General features: G+C 45.4%; 1 protein-coding gene across 1 annotated transcript in view; it reads left to right on the forward strand.

Annotated features, from left to right (window-relative positions):
* The window catches only part of bltp3b (bridge-like lipid transfer protein family member 3B), a 59161-nt gene that overhangs the window by 16330 nt on the left and 30111 nt on the right, over positions 1 to 12720 (forward strand). Inside the window, exons 3-7 of the mRNA XM_088923459.1 lie at positions 6968 to 7006; positions 8050 to 8141; positions 8962 to 9151; positions 9558 to 9698; positions 10283 to 10453. Of these exons, the coding sequence (XP_088779585.1) occupies positions 6968 to 7006; positions 8050 to 8141; positions 8962 to 9151; positions 9558 to 9698; positions 10283 to 10453 (633 nt within the window). The remainder of the gene's footprint in view (positions 1 to 6967; positions 7007 to 8049; positions 8142 to 8961; positions 9152 to 9557; positions 9699 to 10282; positions 10454 to 12720) is intronic.

Raw genomic sequence — 12720 nt, forward strand, 5'->3', positions numbered from 1 at the left:
ATACAGCAGTGCAGTTTATGAGCATATATTATCTGAGGAAGGGGAAGGTCAGTGTTGTTGAGCCTGTAAGACTGTTTTTTTGCAGTCAGGTTTATCTTAATTTTTAAATCCACCACTGTTGTTACAGAGCATACGTTGGGGTGAAGCAGTATGTGTTTCTAAGCACTTAACATTTGATTTCATTTTCTGAAGTCTCATGTAACTGACCCAGGTGTGGCTGCGTTCATACCTTAAGCTTATTGATACTTCATTTTATGCTTGCTGTGCCAGGGTGACCTCCTTTTTACTTGGATTGAGTAGTAGCAGTTGCCTTTGGTTTAAGCCCCTCGAACCTTCGCCTCTGCTGAGAACTGCAAACCCCAGTTACACAGTTTGTCCCTCTTCCCTGCGCGGCACAGTCCTGCAGCACAGCGCTGGCTTTGGGCTTTGATGAGTGAGGCTGAAGTTTGGAGTTGTGAGAGCTTATTTTTGTTTAGCTATCAATGTTATTTTTAGTTCTTCTTTTTGCACACAATATTAGTATGTCGTCTGTGAAGAGCACGCTAAACCCCACCGTCTGAGGTGCTGGCCTGAATTTATTCTCCTTTTCCATGTAAGCGAAATGTGTGGGATTTCTTGCACTTATTGAACATTTATTTTGTTTAGCGAAATAAACCTTTTTTAACCTTATTTGCTGCCACTACCCATCACCTAAACATTTCTAGCCCTACAGTATGGGTTGCAGCAGTAAAATGATGTGTGACTGAAGATAACCAGTTAGTGTGTGAAAAGATTGCAGAGCTGTTCCTGTTGTCGTCACTGGAAACTGTAGCACGTACTGGGGCTGGTCTTGTGTCACTGTGCTGTCAGATTCTGAAGCTGTGTGCAGTTGAAAGATTTTGCTAAATCCAAAACCGTAACTCATTTGAACAGTGACCAGAAATATAAAATATGGTCAGTCCTCTTTAATGTGCATTACGTTTCTGAATGAAATGATTGTAAATCACTCCCAAATAACATCCACTTTAAAAGCTGTAGTGTACTTCATCTCAGACCATGCATGGCGTAATTTTAAAAATGTTCTGTGAAATGGATCCTTGAAATATTTTGACACAGAAGCTCCTTTGTCTAGAGAGCTAACTGGAGACTCAGTCACGCTATCGAACAGAGCTGTGCTTGTCAGTCCTTAGTGACAGAATACAGTTTATGGTTGATGCTACAACATTGTATGTTTTAATCAGGCGCACCTGTGAATATTTCAGGTGGTCGGTTACAGCAAACAAAGTAATTCTCAGTGTGATCTCCTGACATGATAATGTGAACTCCTCTCCACTCTGTGAGCTGGCGAGCCAGCAGTGCACACAAGGACTGTGTCCAGCAGCTTCCCAGAGTGCCTGCTGTGTTGTGCGTGTGCCTGATATTGACACCTGTGACAGCGCACAGAACTGCATGGTGAGAGATACTGCCGAAGGTCATTGCTCCTTCCTGCATCCTTCAGGTTGCGACTGACTTTGTCGCGAGCTTTCTCCTCGATGACAAGTCAGTGAATTTGTTTTTTCAGCTTGGAATTGCCAGTTCTGTTTCTGGTGTATTTCTACCCACTCTGGAAGCGCCGGTGGTTTTTCTAGGGTTCAGCTTTCCCTGCCGCGAGTGCTGTGGGTGCTCAGGGGGCGCTCGTCCCACACGCCCGAGCCCGTGCTGTGCCAGCTGTGGGACTTGCTGAACCGGGTGCTGACCCGACCAGCCTGCGCTCCAGTGAGGGTTCTGCCCCTTGGGAGACCTTGCAGTTTTCTTTCTGCCTTAAAGATGCTAATGCATGTTGTCAGGTACCTGCTGATGTGCCGGAGGAGCCTCAGACAGTATTTCTCCCCCCTTAGGAAGCGCGCACTGAATGAGCTCTTACAGTACAGTCTGTATCCTGGGCCATTTCTAATTCTAATGTTTCGCCACGTTTTCCTCTTGTGGTTGTGCACAAATAGACAGTTTCCCTCTGGATTTTGTAATTTGCTTCCTTTCTAAAACCACTCCCCTGTATCAGCTGTTTAAGACTTGGTAAATCAAGCGAGGACTGGTGGTGCCTTGATGACATTTCTGCTACAAGGCTGTGGAAGTGGAGGCTGGGGGGTTTCTGGGTGGGTCTCTTCAGGAGCGAAGGTAGAGCCTAAAGCCTGGCACCATCCTCATCTCTCCAGGCTGAAGGGCCATCGCGTTACATTCAGTGATTCCAGACTGGGGTTTGGGGGTATAAAAAGCAGACGAACTGGCGATTTCATTTTTTGTAAAGTTCTTGGCCTTCTGCTCTGGAGGGGCCAGTGTCCTGGCAGGCTGAACTGTATCACGGCGTTTCCCCGTGTCAGACAAGGCGGGACAGAACGTTTCCACTGATGCTCGCGTGCGCAGCTGTAGATACACCTGGCGCAGTCCGCTTGTTTACTGTTGACTGGATTGTCAAAGGCAGGCTGTGCTTCACGTCTTGCTTTGTTTTCTGAAACCATCGCAGGCAGCGCGTTGTCTGAACAGAAGCAGAACCATTTCCCTTCCTGCTTTCACTTTCAAGAGCTGTCCTTTCCTCAGTGAGTAACTGCAGAGCTCAAAGACAAAAACCGCTGTTAATTTTTTTTATTGTCCCTTGTACCTGAAGTATATTCTTAATCTCCGAATAAAAGGAAAGAGAAGGAAAGCTTGATTTTTTTTCTTTGATTTAGCCCGTTGGTTATACTACAGTGTTATTTGGTATGCAGTTATATGCAAAATTAAGCAAATTAATGTCTTTTTAAACCCCTCCTAGACCAGTACACAGGCTTCTCTTGTGGACCTTATACACTGCTAATACTGAGTAATAAATCATTGTGCTACGAATACTCTGTCATATGAAAAGGTTAATTTCCATATCTGAAAGCTCTGCAGCCTTTGAACTCTGTACGCCTGCAAGCAAGTGGACTCCTGCAAGGATTTTTGGTGAAAGAGGCCTAATCTTGCTCATGTTAGTGTTTGTTAATGGTGACTATTAAAGTGTTACTATTGGTTTTATCAATCCTGTAGGTGTTTTCAGTAAAATGTTTTCTTGGATTGATGAAGGTTTGTAAAATACCACTTGATCGTGAGAGGACGTGAAGGAAGCAAACATTTTTGTTTACTAGATAAACCATTATAAAGAGTACGAGTTTAATGAATTTATGATATGCTGTTAGAATGCAGCCTTTGAACTGAAAGTGGGTGTAAACCTGTTATCCTTTTGTCTTGTACTGTGGTGCAACTTCATCATAGAATTTCAGTAGCTAGTTTTGTTTCTCGATATATGTAAATGCGTATTTATGCACAGCATATTAATATACCCCCACACAAATCTTCATTGTGCCGTTTGGAAATCCTTAGTGTTGCCTTACTGCAGTGTGACACAGTCCAGCCCTGTGCAGAGCTGGTTCTGTGGGCACAGGCAGGCAAAGAGACGCGTTTAGCAGCCATTGACCAAGTCAGGTCCAACTGCAGCCCTGGCAGGAAAGGTGCCAGCTGACTCATTCCTCAGTGAAGGCAGCAAGGAGCCTTTGACGAGCAATAATGAGAAAAACTGCATTTTGGCCGAGTGACAGAACAGTGAATGGAGCAACTAATTCCTTCCCAGCTCCACTCTCTGTCAGGCGTAGGGAACAGAAAACAACTTCTGATTTCCGTAAGAGGTAAGAGGAAGAAAATGTAAATGATCACGGGCTTCCTGTCACGTAGCAGATACCCCATTCCATCTGTTTTAAGTTGTAGTTTCTCCAGTTGGATCTCTCCTCAGATGTCCGTTACAGTATAAGTCTGTTTTTCCTGATCTCTTTCAGTGATTTAGACTTCAGCAGAGGGCAAAGTAGCTCAGATTGCGTGGGATATAAGAATCAGGGGAGTGGCTCACGGAGACAGCTGGGAGAGAACTGCAAAAAGACTTGGAACCAAGTGATGGATTCGGCAAATGAAACTGAACATTGGTAAACACAAAAATGATCCCTGAAGGAAGTAGGGAAACACCCTTTTCCTGCAATAGCCCAGAACCTGATTACTGTTTTGTTAAAATGGTTCTCATTGCAAAGCAGGGGAACGTGCACTGAATCTACATGGGAAACACTAGATGCCTACCTTTGTCAGTGGGTCTGTAAATGAGAATTTGTTCTCCGTTGACTTGATCTGGTTAAAGACACCGGAATACAAGAGTGTGCCAGAGAGCGTTCCGTCTCCAGATCAGTTGAAGTTGAGGTCTGCTGTCCTGGCCGAGGAATTGGACTGATCTGCTGGGAGAGGAGTCGCTACGGAAGAGCTCTTCTCCATTGCCGTATCCGTCTGCCTGATGGATCTGGGCTGCGCTGCGTTCGCGGGGCACCGTCTGCCGACACCCCGTGACGCTGGCGGAGGTGGCAGCTGGTGCCGGCGCCCCCGTGGGCTCGGTCTCCACGGCGCCCACGTTCCTAACGAGGTCATGCCAGATCGCTTTGTTCATTAAGCTGTCGCTGCAGCAGCAGGGATGCTGGAGCCCTGGGGAGCTGCGCTGGGAGGGCATAATGAGCTTTCAGCGCCGAGGCCCTCCACGGCGTCGCTCGTGTCAGAATGTCTGCTTTCAGTTAAAATGCACGGCGTATCTGAATTCATATTCTGTTATGCGTTGAATGGGATTTTATTTTCAATTTCTTCCTATTAGTCTTTCAACGTTTGCTTGAATTCTGCATAAGATGTCACCCAGAGTAAAGAACGGAACACTTCCTATACGAGTTCAGAATAGTGCGCTCCACTCAGTGGTGATCCAGATGAGAGCGGGTGTGCGTTTCCGTTTCCGAAGACTCGTCTTCATTTGTCTGTGAGGTACAAGATTGATGTGCGAAAAGCTTGCAGCGGTTCACGGTTTTATAACCTGCTGTGGAAGTAGCCTCTTCGTAGATTTCTTAATTTCAGGAGGAGCAAAAAGGCCTGGAAAACATTAATTGCTGGACGCAACTGACAAATGAAGTTTTCTAGTAGAAATGTATACGTTAAGTAAAGATTCTGACATGTTATGTATAAGATGTTAAGCCCTGATTTTGAAAAGAGATGTTGGTTTCTTTTTGCATTGTCTTAACGTATGTAAAGTAAGATTTAGAAGTTGTGAAGGCATGTCACTGCATGTTTGAAGGTCATGCAGTGTATTAAGTCCTCATTCCTAATGCTGTTTATAATGAATTTGGCCTTTATGTTATGAAAAACATAGGTGCTCTAGAAGTGCGATTAGATTAGTTATTGACCTTAAAGGAATATCAGACACAGACATGAGGATACAGGTGCGGATGTTTAAGGTTAAGTGGTCTGATAGCAGGAGATGCTTCTGTACACCACGATGTGGACTGCGGAACAGGCTGCCCAGTCCTGAATGTTGACGCCGATAGCCCAGCTTCTTTCAAGTAACAGCTGGGGGAGATCCTCTGATCAGTTAGCTAGTAACTATCAGAAAGGCCAGATAGGCCAGATGTGCCAGATGGTCTCCTCTCCTTTCTCCTTATCATAACAACAGATTCCCCATGCTCCTTCAATAAGTGGCTGGTAGAGATACTCAGATCTGGAAGCCAATTACAGCCAGGCCTACACAATGGGCTGTATAACCTCCTCTCTCTTCTGTTTTCCCCCTGGTCTGGCTGGAGTGCTGGCTGGGGATTTGAAGCATCCTGACATCAGCTGGGTTTGACTCTTCAGGCGTATTATTTTAAGTGCCGGCAAGCCCTGACTAAGGAGCTGTTGTAATTTGTAGTTAACCACCTCCTTTGCCATAAAATTATCTTCAGTAGGTTTGGTTCTTCTTTTACAATTAGATTTTAATTTTTACACACTTTTTTTTTTAATTTGCTCTCTTAAGGACTCCCAGTGGTCGTATTTAGTTAAGCATCATGGTTCAGGCAGTGTGAGGAGGAGAATGAAACCGGCTGTGAAGGTTGTAAGTGCTGTCACTGGACAGGGAAGAGTTTTGTGTGTGTGTGTGTGTGTGTGTGTGTGTGTGTGTGTGTGTGTGTGTGTGTGTTGATTGCTGTGAATTATGCTGCCGAGCAGGGTGCAGATCTGCGTTGCACTGTCTCTCACCCACACAGCAGTTATTTGTGTAAGTAGCTCTCCTGCAGTGTATGTTAATTCATGGCAATTAGTCTAGGAGTCAGTGGATAGCTGCGCCTAAGAGGGATTACCATTAAGACATGTCATTAAACCAACAGTGTGATTCACATAAAGATTAGTTGTTGAAAGGGTTTCTGTGCTCCTGAGATAACAGCACGCCTAATGAGGGAGGAGTGATATGGTATTGGGCTCTAAAGGCTGTGCATATTCTTACACACGGACAGTAGCGGATGGAAAACCCTCTTCTAGCTTGACAGATTTCCTCACCACTGATCCATAAAATTCGCGCATTTCTTTTGCACGGGGTCAGAATTTGCTTCAGAGGAGTTTTGAATGTATCTCTGACATTCCTATAACTTTATGTGTGATGTGACTCTTCCCCAGTGAGCTCCAGTCTCTCCCCGAAACTCTCCAGTCACTCAATGAAATGACTCTTCACAAACGAGCTCCAGTTTCTCTCCGAGACTCGTGTTCCTGTGGCGACTGGGGCACAGAGGATCTGCCTTCTATCTCCTAGACAGGCTGCCCACTCCCCAAAGGCCTCTGGGAAATCCAGTCCAGGCACTCTGAACCGGCCATGCTGCCCTTATACAATTATACAAGAAAATAGTCCTTTTAAAACATTTACTTTTTGGCCCATTTGAATTGTTGACTTATTTAATATACTGGTATTGTTCTCCCGTGAACACTTGGCTTTTGCCCACTGAGTTCTTACTGTTGCCAAGAAATGTGCTTTGGTTAAAAATGCAGAATACCTTTGTGCATTTGAATGCAAATATGCACTGTTTTTTTCTGTTGATAATAAACTAATTCCCCAGCACAGGTATGATTGAGTATTGATATTTTACATACATACTGTAACATTCTTCCTGTGTGTTTTCAGATACCATGGACGAAGCTGAAGACTCACCCCATCTCTCTGGTAAAGACCGTTTCCCCTCATTAGACTGGCTGTGCTGTGTTTAATTCTCCTAAACATTTCAATAATCAAGGGTGGTGTCCTGAATCTGTACTGTAGAAAAAATAGAAAATCCAGTTTTTTTTTTTATGGAACCAGTAGGACTCTTCACAAAATCCTGCAGCTTAAAACAGTAATACTCTCAATTTGTAATACTCTCACTGTTGCAGGTGACAGAAAGTGGTGGCTTGCTTTTCAAATCGCAGCATGGCGCAGGCTTAGCTCTGGTTCAGATCCAGTTCATAAAGCTAATTACACCCTAGGTGAGTCATAATTCATTCTAGGAGGCAAATTTTGTGCTAGCTGATTCAGTCTTAGGTCATTTTTTCCCACTAGTCTGCTCACTGGTTGAAATCCTAAACCAGGCCTTTGCGTGTCTCATTGCGGTTCTGACCCACAATATAGTTCTGGACAAAGACAGCTCCTGGCAGATGGTTAGTAGTTAAGGGCTGTCTTACAGTATTTCTAACCATACTGTTGTCTGTGTAAAAGCTAATGTGGTCTTCAATACCTTATTCTCTGGCACTTTTTTACTCCTCCCCCCCAAAGGTTAAGTGTCCAGTAAGTCTTTTTCTCAGCCCCTCTGTGACCCCTATAGCAGCCCGAAGGGGTGAAGGGCCACGCACGCTTCCCTCGGGGGGGGGTCACGTGTGGACGGAGCTAGAGGCCCCCCGGTGTGCCACCAGTCCCACTGGGCCTCCGCTGGAGGACTCCTGCAGGTCACGAGGGCTGCTGTGGTGCAGCAAGCCCTGGGCTCCTCTTGTGGCTTGATCCCCGCAGTGCTCGGACGATCCCGCGCTCAGCCTCCTGATGACAGAGCCCAGGCTGGACCTAGTGACGTCCAAGCTCCATCTCCTTGTTGGTGTGATGGAAGAACGTTGCTTCGTTAGTGTAGTGTTGCACCTTGCATGCACTTCAGCCAAGTGTCCCGGAGAGTGCCAGAGCATCCCCTTCCTGGGCCTTGCTGTTGTGCACCCAGGTCACGATATCATCTGTGTGTGTTTTAGTACCTGGATAAAGTTGTGATGGAAATGAGCACCTGTGAGGAGCCGCGGCCACCCAACGGGCCTTCCCCTATTGCTACAGCCTCAGGTCAAAGGTGAGGCTCATGGTGTACACACCCAGTACCCACTCTCTGCCTTTTAATCCCTTTCTGTCCTGTTACTTGGTCTTTTCCGTTTTTCATCTGGTACATCAGGTAATGGGTTGTAAAATGCTCTGCTTTGACGCTATCATGTCTCACACTTTCTGCTCCCAAGGAAAGCACAGTGATGCACCCCATATTCCCCAGCCATGTAAATTAGCTAGATGGCATGAATGGGCTGATTTGTCACCTTTCGTATGTTGTTATGTAGAATAAGCAATAACACACTTGCTCGGTGTGGTTGTTAGGCTCCGTGTTTTGTCTGGTAATGCATTTCATCTACAGTGGATATAAAAAGTCTACACACCCTTATTGAAATTGCAGGTTTTTGTGATGTAAAGCCAGAAATTAAGATAAATAATTTTTTTCCATCTTTAATGTGACCTTTTGCAACCAACACAATTCAAGAGAAAAACAAATAGATCATTATTAGGAAAATAATTGTGTAGACTTTTTATATCCACTGTAACTGCATACGTAAAAAAAACTTTTAGGTGTTTCGTCGTAAATTTTTTTAGATCTAAACCCTGCTTTTGCTTTGTGTTTGAGAAGGTCGTTCAGAACCCATGTAGTTTCTCTGATCGGTATGTGAGTACAGACACACGACTGACCTCAGCTCAAACCTCCAGACCTCGCCCAGTGAGATTTTAGGGCCAAGTTGTATCTCTGGGGGTTTCCTCATCTGTCTCTACCCATTCGGCAATAAGCGTTCCATTTTTTAAAGCACCTTTTTGAGCGCGACCCTGGCGGCTCTCGCCTTTCTCTCTCCTCCCAGCGAGTACGGCTTCGCCGAGAAGGTGGTGGAGGGCATCTCCCTCTCGGTCAACTCCATCGTGATCAGGATCAAGGCGAAAGCCTTCAACGCCTCCTTCGAGCTGTCCCAGCTGAAAGTGTACAGCGTCAACACCAGCTGGCAGCTGAGCGACCTGCGCTTCACGAGGATACAGGATCCCCAGCGCGGAGAGGTAACCGGCAGAGAGGATAGGTGTCAAAACACAGAGCACGCCATGGATCGGTCACAAACCCCCAAGCCCTGTACGTGCTTAGGACGCTTGTTTTGTAACAGGACCCTGATATTTGTGCCACTGGTGTGAATGGCTTTATTTTGAGGGTGCTCATTTTCATCTGTCGGGCTACTGCGCTAGCTTAAAAAAAAAAAATTCCAGCCCAGTCTTTGATATTTCAGTGCGTAAGAGGAGATCTCCCTTGATTTGTGTTCATAGCCGCCCTTCTGTCGAGAGCTGTGTTGATCTGGTTCCTGGCGCCTGCTGGGGCCTGGAATCCAGGTCCGTTTCTGACTGGCTGTCGGGGCGACTGAAGACCAACGCAGTCTGCAGCGTGAAATAAGCACAGCGGTCTTTGACTTTGCAGGTACTGACGTTTAAAGAAATCAGCTGGCAGATGATCAGGATAGAGGCGGATGCCATCCAGAGCGGCGATCACGAAGTCCTGAGCGCACCAGTGCGGCTGATCACCAATCAGTCCAAAATCAGAGTCACGCTCAAGAGGAGGGTAAGCTGCTGAAGAAGAGAAGCAAAAGCAAAAGAGGGACTGTGTATGTTAGCAGTAAGGTTTCTTAAAATCCTTTTCACACAGAACGAGAACCTGTATGTAAATTATTTTTGGTAGTGGTCTCTTAATCTCTGTTCGAGAATGAAACAGACACACGCAAGCCTGCTGAGTCCGTGTGTACAGTATATTATAAACCTAAGTTGATGTTGTTCAGACAACCTGTTAAAATGTCATTAGCAGTCAACGATAAGTCCCGTTTTAGGCTGAAACATTAAGCATTAAGTTTCTGTGCACTCATTCTTCGGTTTCAATAATTTATTTGTCTGAGAGAAACTGAATGAGCAGGTTTTATTTGCTTGAAGGTTGTTGTCTTTGACAGCAGTGCAGCAGTTATCCCTCATAGCTGATTCAGTCTTGGGGTGCATTCTGTGTGGGGTTTGCATTTTCTCCACGCGAGGTGAAGTGATATCACCCTAAGTTTATCGCATCTCCTACCAGTAATAAGCAGCTTTGTAATAATGGATCAGTTGGTCTCCAGTTTCACAGCAGCCCCATGTTTCTGTTCCTTGTTCTTTGCCGTGCAGTTGAAAGATTGCAATGTGGTGGCATCGAAGTTGATTCTGGTCTTGGATGACCTGCTGTGGGTGCTGACTGACTCTCAGCTGAAAGCCATGGTCCAGTACGCCAAGTCTCTCAGCGAAGCCATGGAGAAGTCTGCCCAGCAGAGGAAGAGCATGGCGTCCGAGTCCACACAGGTAGGGCTGTGTCCTCTTACGGCCCTCAGCAGACACGCGGAACGGTCAATAAGAGCATCAGTTATTACAGTTGATTAGTAGAAGCACACTATTCATTTGTGTTCAGTAACATTGTATTCTAGAGCCTAATTACACACTGCTTCAGTTGGGAGGTGCCATTAAAAGAGAAGGCTTTAAGTCAAGGAGTGTTGTGGTAAAGTTATAGAATCCACAAGTAAGAATATCATGAACAGGCTTGGTTATCACCTTTCAAAAACAATATTGGTGCTCTAGAGTCAGTGTAGAGAGGAACAACTGGATATGTTCCTGTGCTTAACCACTGAAACCTCACCCAGAGCAGTTTCTCTGGCCTGGTCCTAACTTGGCCCTTAATCGCCAGTGTCAATATCTGAATCGCTTGCTAGTTTAGTCTTCTTTCTACACTCAGTCCTTGGTCTCAGAAATAACTGCATTATTTCAGACAACTTCAGCACGCAGACCTTTATGCAGTCTCTCTTTATCTTGCTCATTAAGACGTGTAACAGACATGCTCACAGTGAGCCAGTGTGCTGTTGGACCTGTTTTTTCACTCGTGTTACTTTCAGCTGACAATTGGGTGACCTATTCTCCTCCAGAATCATCTGTTACAACACTGGCTTCATGGTTGTGTCAATGATGGCAATGACTGGGACTGCATTTAGGTTTTCCCTGACCTATATAAAGGTCAGAAAAATTGTGTCTTGGTCTTCACCATACAGGTGAGTGGAAACATGCCAGATCAAAAGAGATTTCAGAGGACCTCCGAAAGAGCAGCCACTGCTCATCAGCAGTAATGGATACAAAATGATTTCTAGACATTAACAGCCCAGACAGTCAACCAATGGAAAATATTTGCGAACAGAGTCACCCTCCCCAGGATCAGTCTTCCTACCTGTATCTCCCCAGGAGTAACCTGGGAAATCATCCAGGAAATCACAGAGAACCCCAGAGCATCATCTAAGGATCTTCAGGCCTCTCTCACTGCCGCTAATGTCCGTGTTAATGCCTCAGTCTTCAGGAAGAGACTGATGGGACTGGTTTTCATGAGAAAGATGGGCAGGAAGAATCTGCTGCTTTCTGCTTTGCTGCCTCAGGACCTGAAAGGCTTGTCATCGTTGCTGGAGCCATGAGTCCCAGTGTTGCATCAGCACATTCTAGGGGAGAATATCAGGTCACCCATTCATGAGCTCAGGCTGAGTCAGTAGTGGATATAGCCCATTCCTGGTTGGTGTTCAAGTCTTTTTGTAACACCTTTGCTGCTTCTAACTGCTGGTGCTTAAAACTGTAAGAGCAGACTGAGTCAGTTCCTAAAGGTGAGTGATTGTCCTCCTACAGCTTAGAGCTGAGTCAGATTTCCACGGTGCATTTCTGATTTTGGTGGTATGCACAGAGTTATGCCCCAAAGGAAAAAGCTGCAGTTCTGTTCTGATGACTATTAAGACTTTTTTACGCTCAGCTACGCCTGTATTTTACAGTTCGTGCCTAAAACGTTGGAGGATTGCCAAGGTGGTTACACCTTGGGTTCATAAAAGAGAGTATGTCTGAGCCCCACCTGTGATTTTTGTTACGTGAAAATGCTTCTGCTATCTGAGTGCTTTCACTGTTTCTTCTATGAAACTGTGCTTGTACTTGCTTGATTTTTCTTTTTGAAACGCTTGTATATCATCTCTCATAATAACCCCATATAGTTTTTTTTGTGCAGTGGATGGCAGATAATCAGAAGCTAGAGCCCTGATTGGCCTGGTCGGTACTGGGGTGGGAGACCTGTAAGAAAAACAGGTTCCTGCTGTAAGTGGTGGTGCTGTACCAGTAGGTGGCACTGTTCCCTGTGGGCCAGCATTTTCAATCCTATATAAAGTGACAGGGGGCACTGCTGTCAGAGGAGCCGGTGTTTAGATGAGACATTAAAACGTGGACTGTTTGGTCATTAGATAACCCAGAGATGCCCCATGTTAGCACCAGTGTTCTGGCTAAACTCCACTCTGTGCTTGTGCAGTTTGGGCTCTCTAAAGATTGCGTCAGTTCATGTGGTGAAACAGTTTCTCACTCCTCCACCTGATCAGCTGTGCAGTAGGACCGCTGTGTCTCCCAGGTGCTGTGTCTACTGGTGGATGAAATGTGTTCCCTGCTATATGTAAGATGCTTTGGGATGAGTAGCATTTTAAAATGTATTAATTAATAACATTGTCATTAATTAATATAAATATTAATTACAGTATTAACTGTAGTCGTGCAAAATGTGTTCTTTG

Source organism: Atractosteus spatula, chromosome 8 (assembly GCF_055471065.1).
Source record: "Atractosteus spatula isolate fAtrSpa1 chromosome 8, fAtrSpa1.hap1, whole genome shotgun sequence".
Lineage (NCBI taxonomy): Eukaryota > Metazoa > Chordata > Actinopteri > Semionotiformes > Lepisosteidae > Atractosteus > Atractosteus spatula.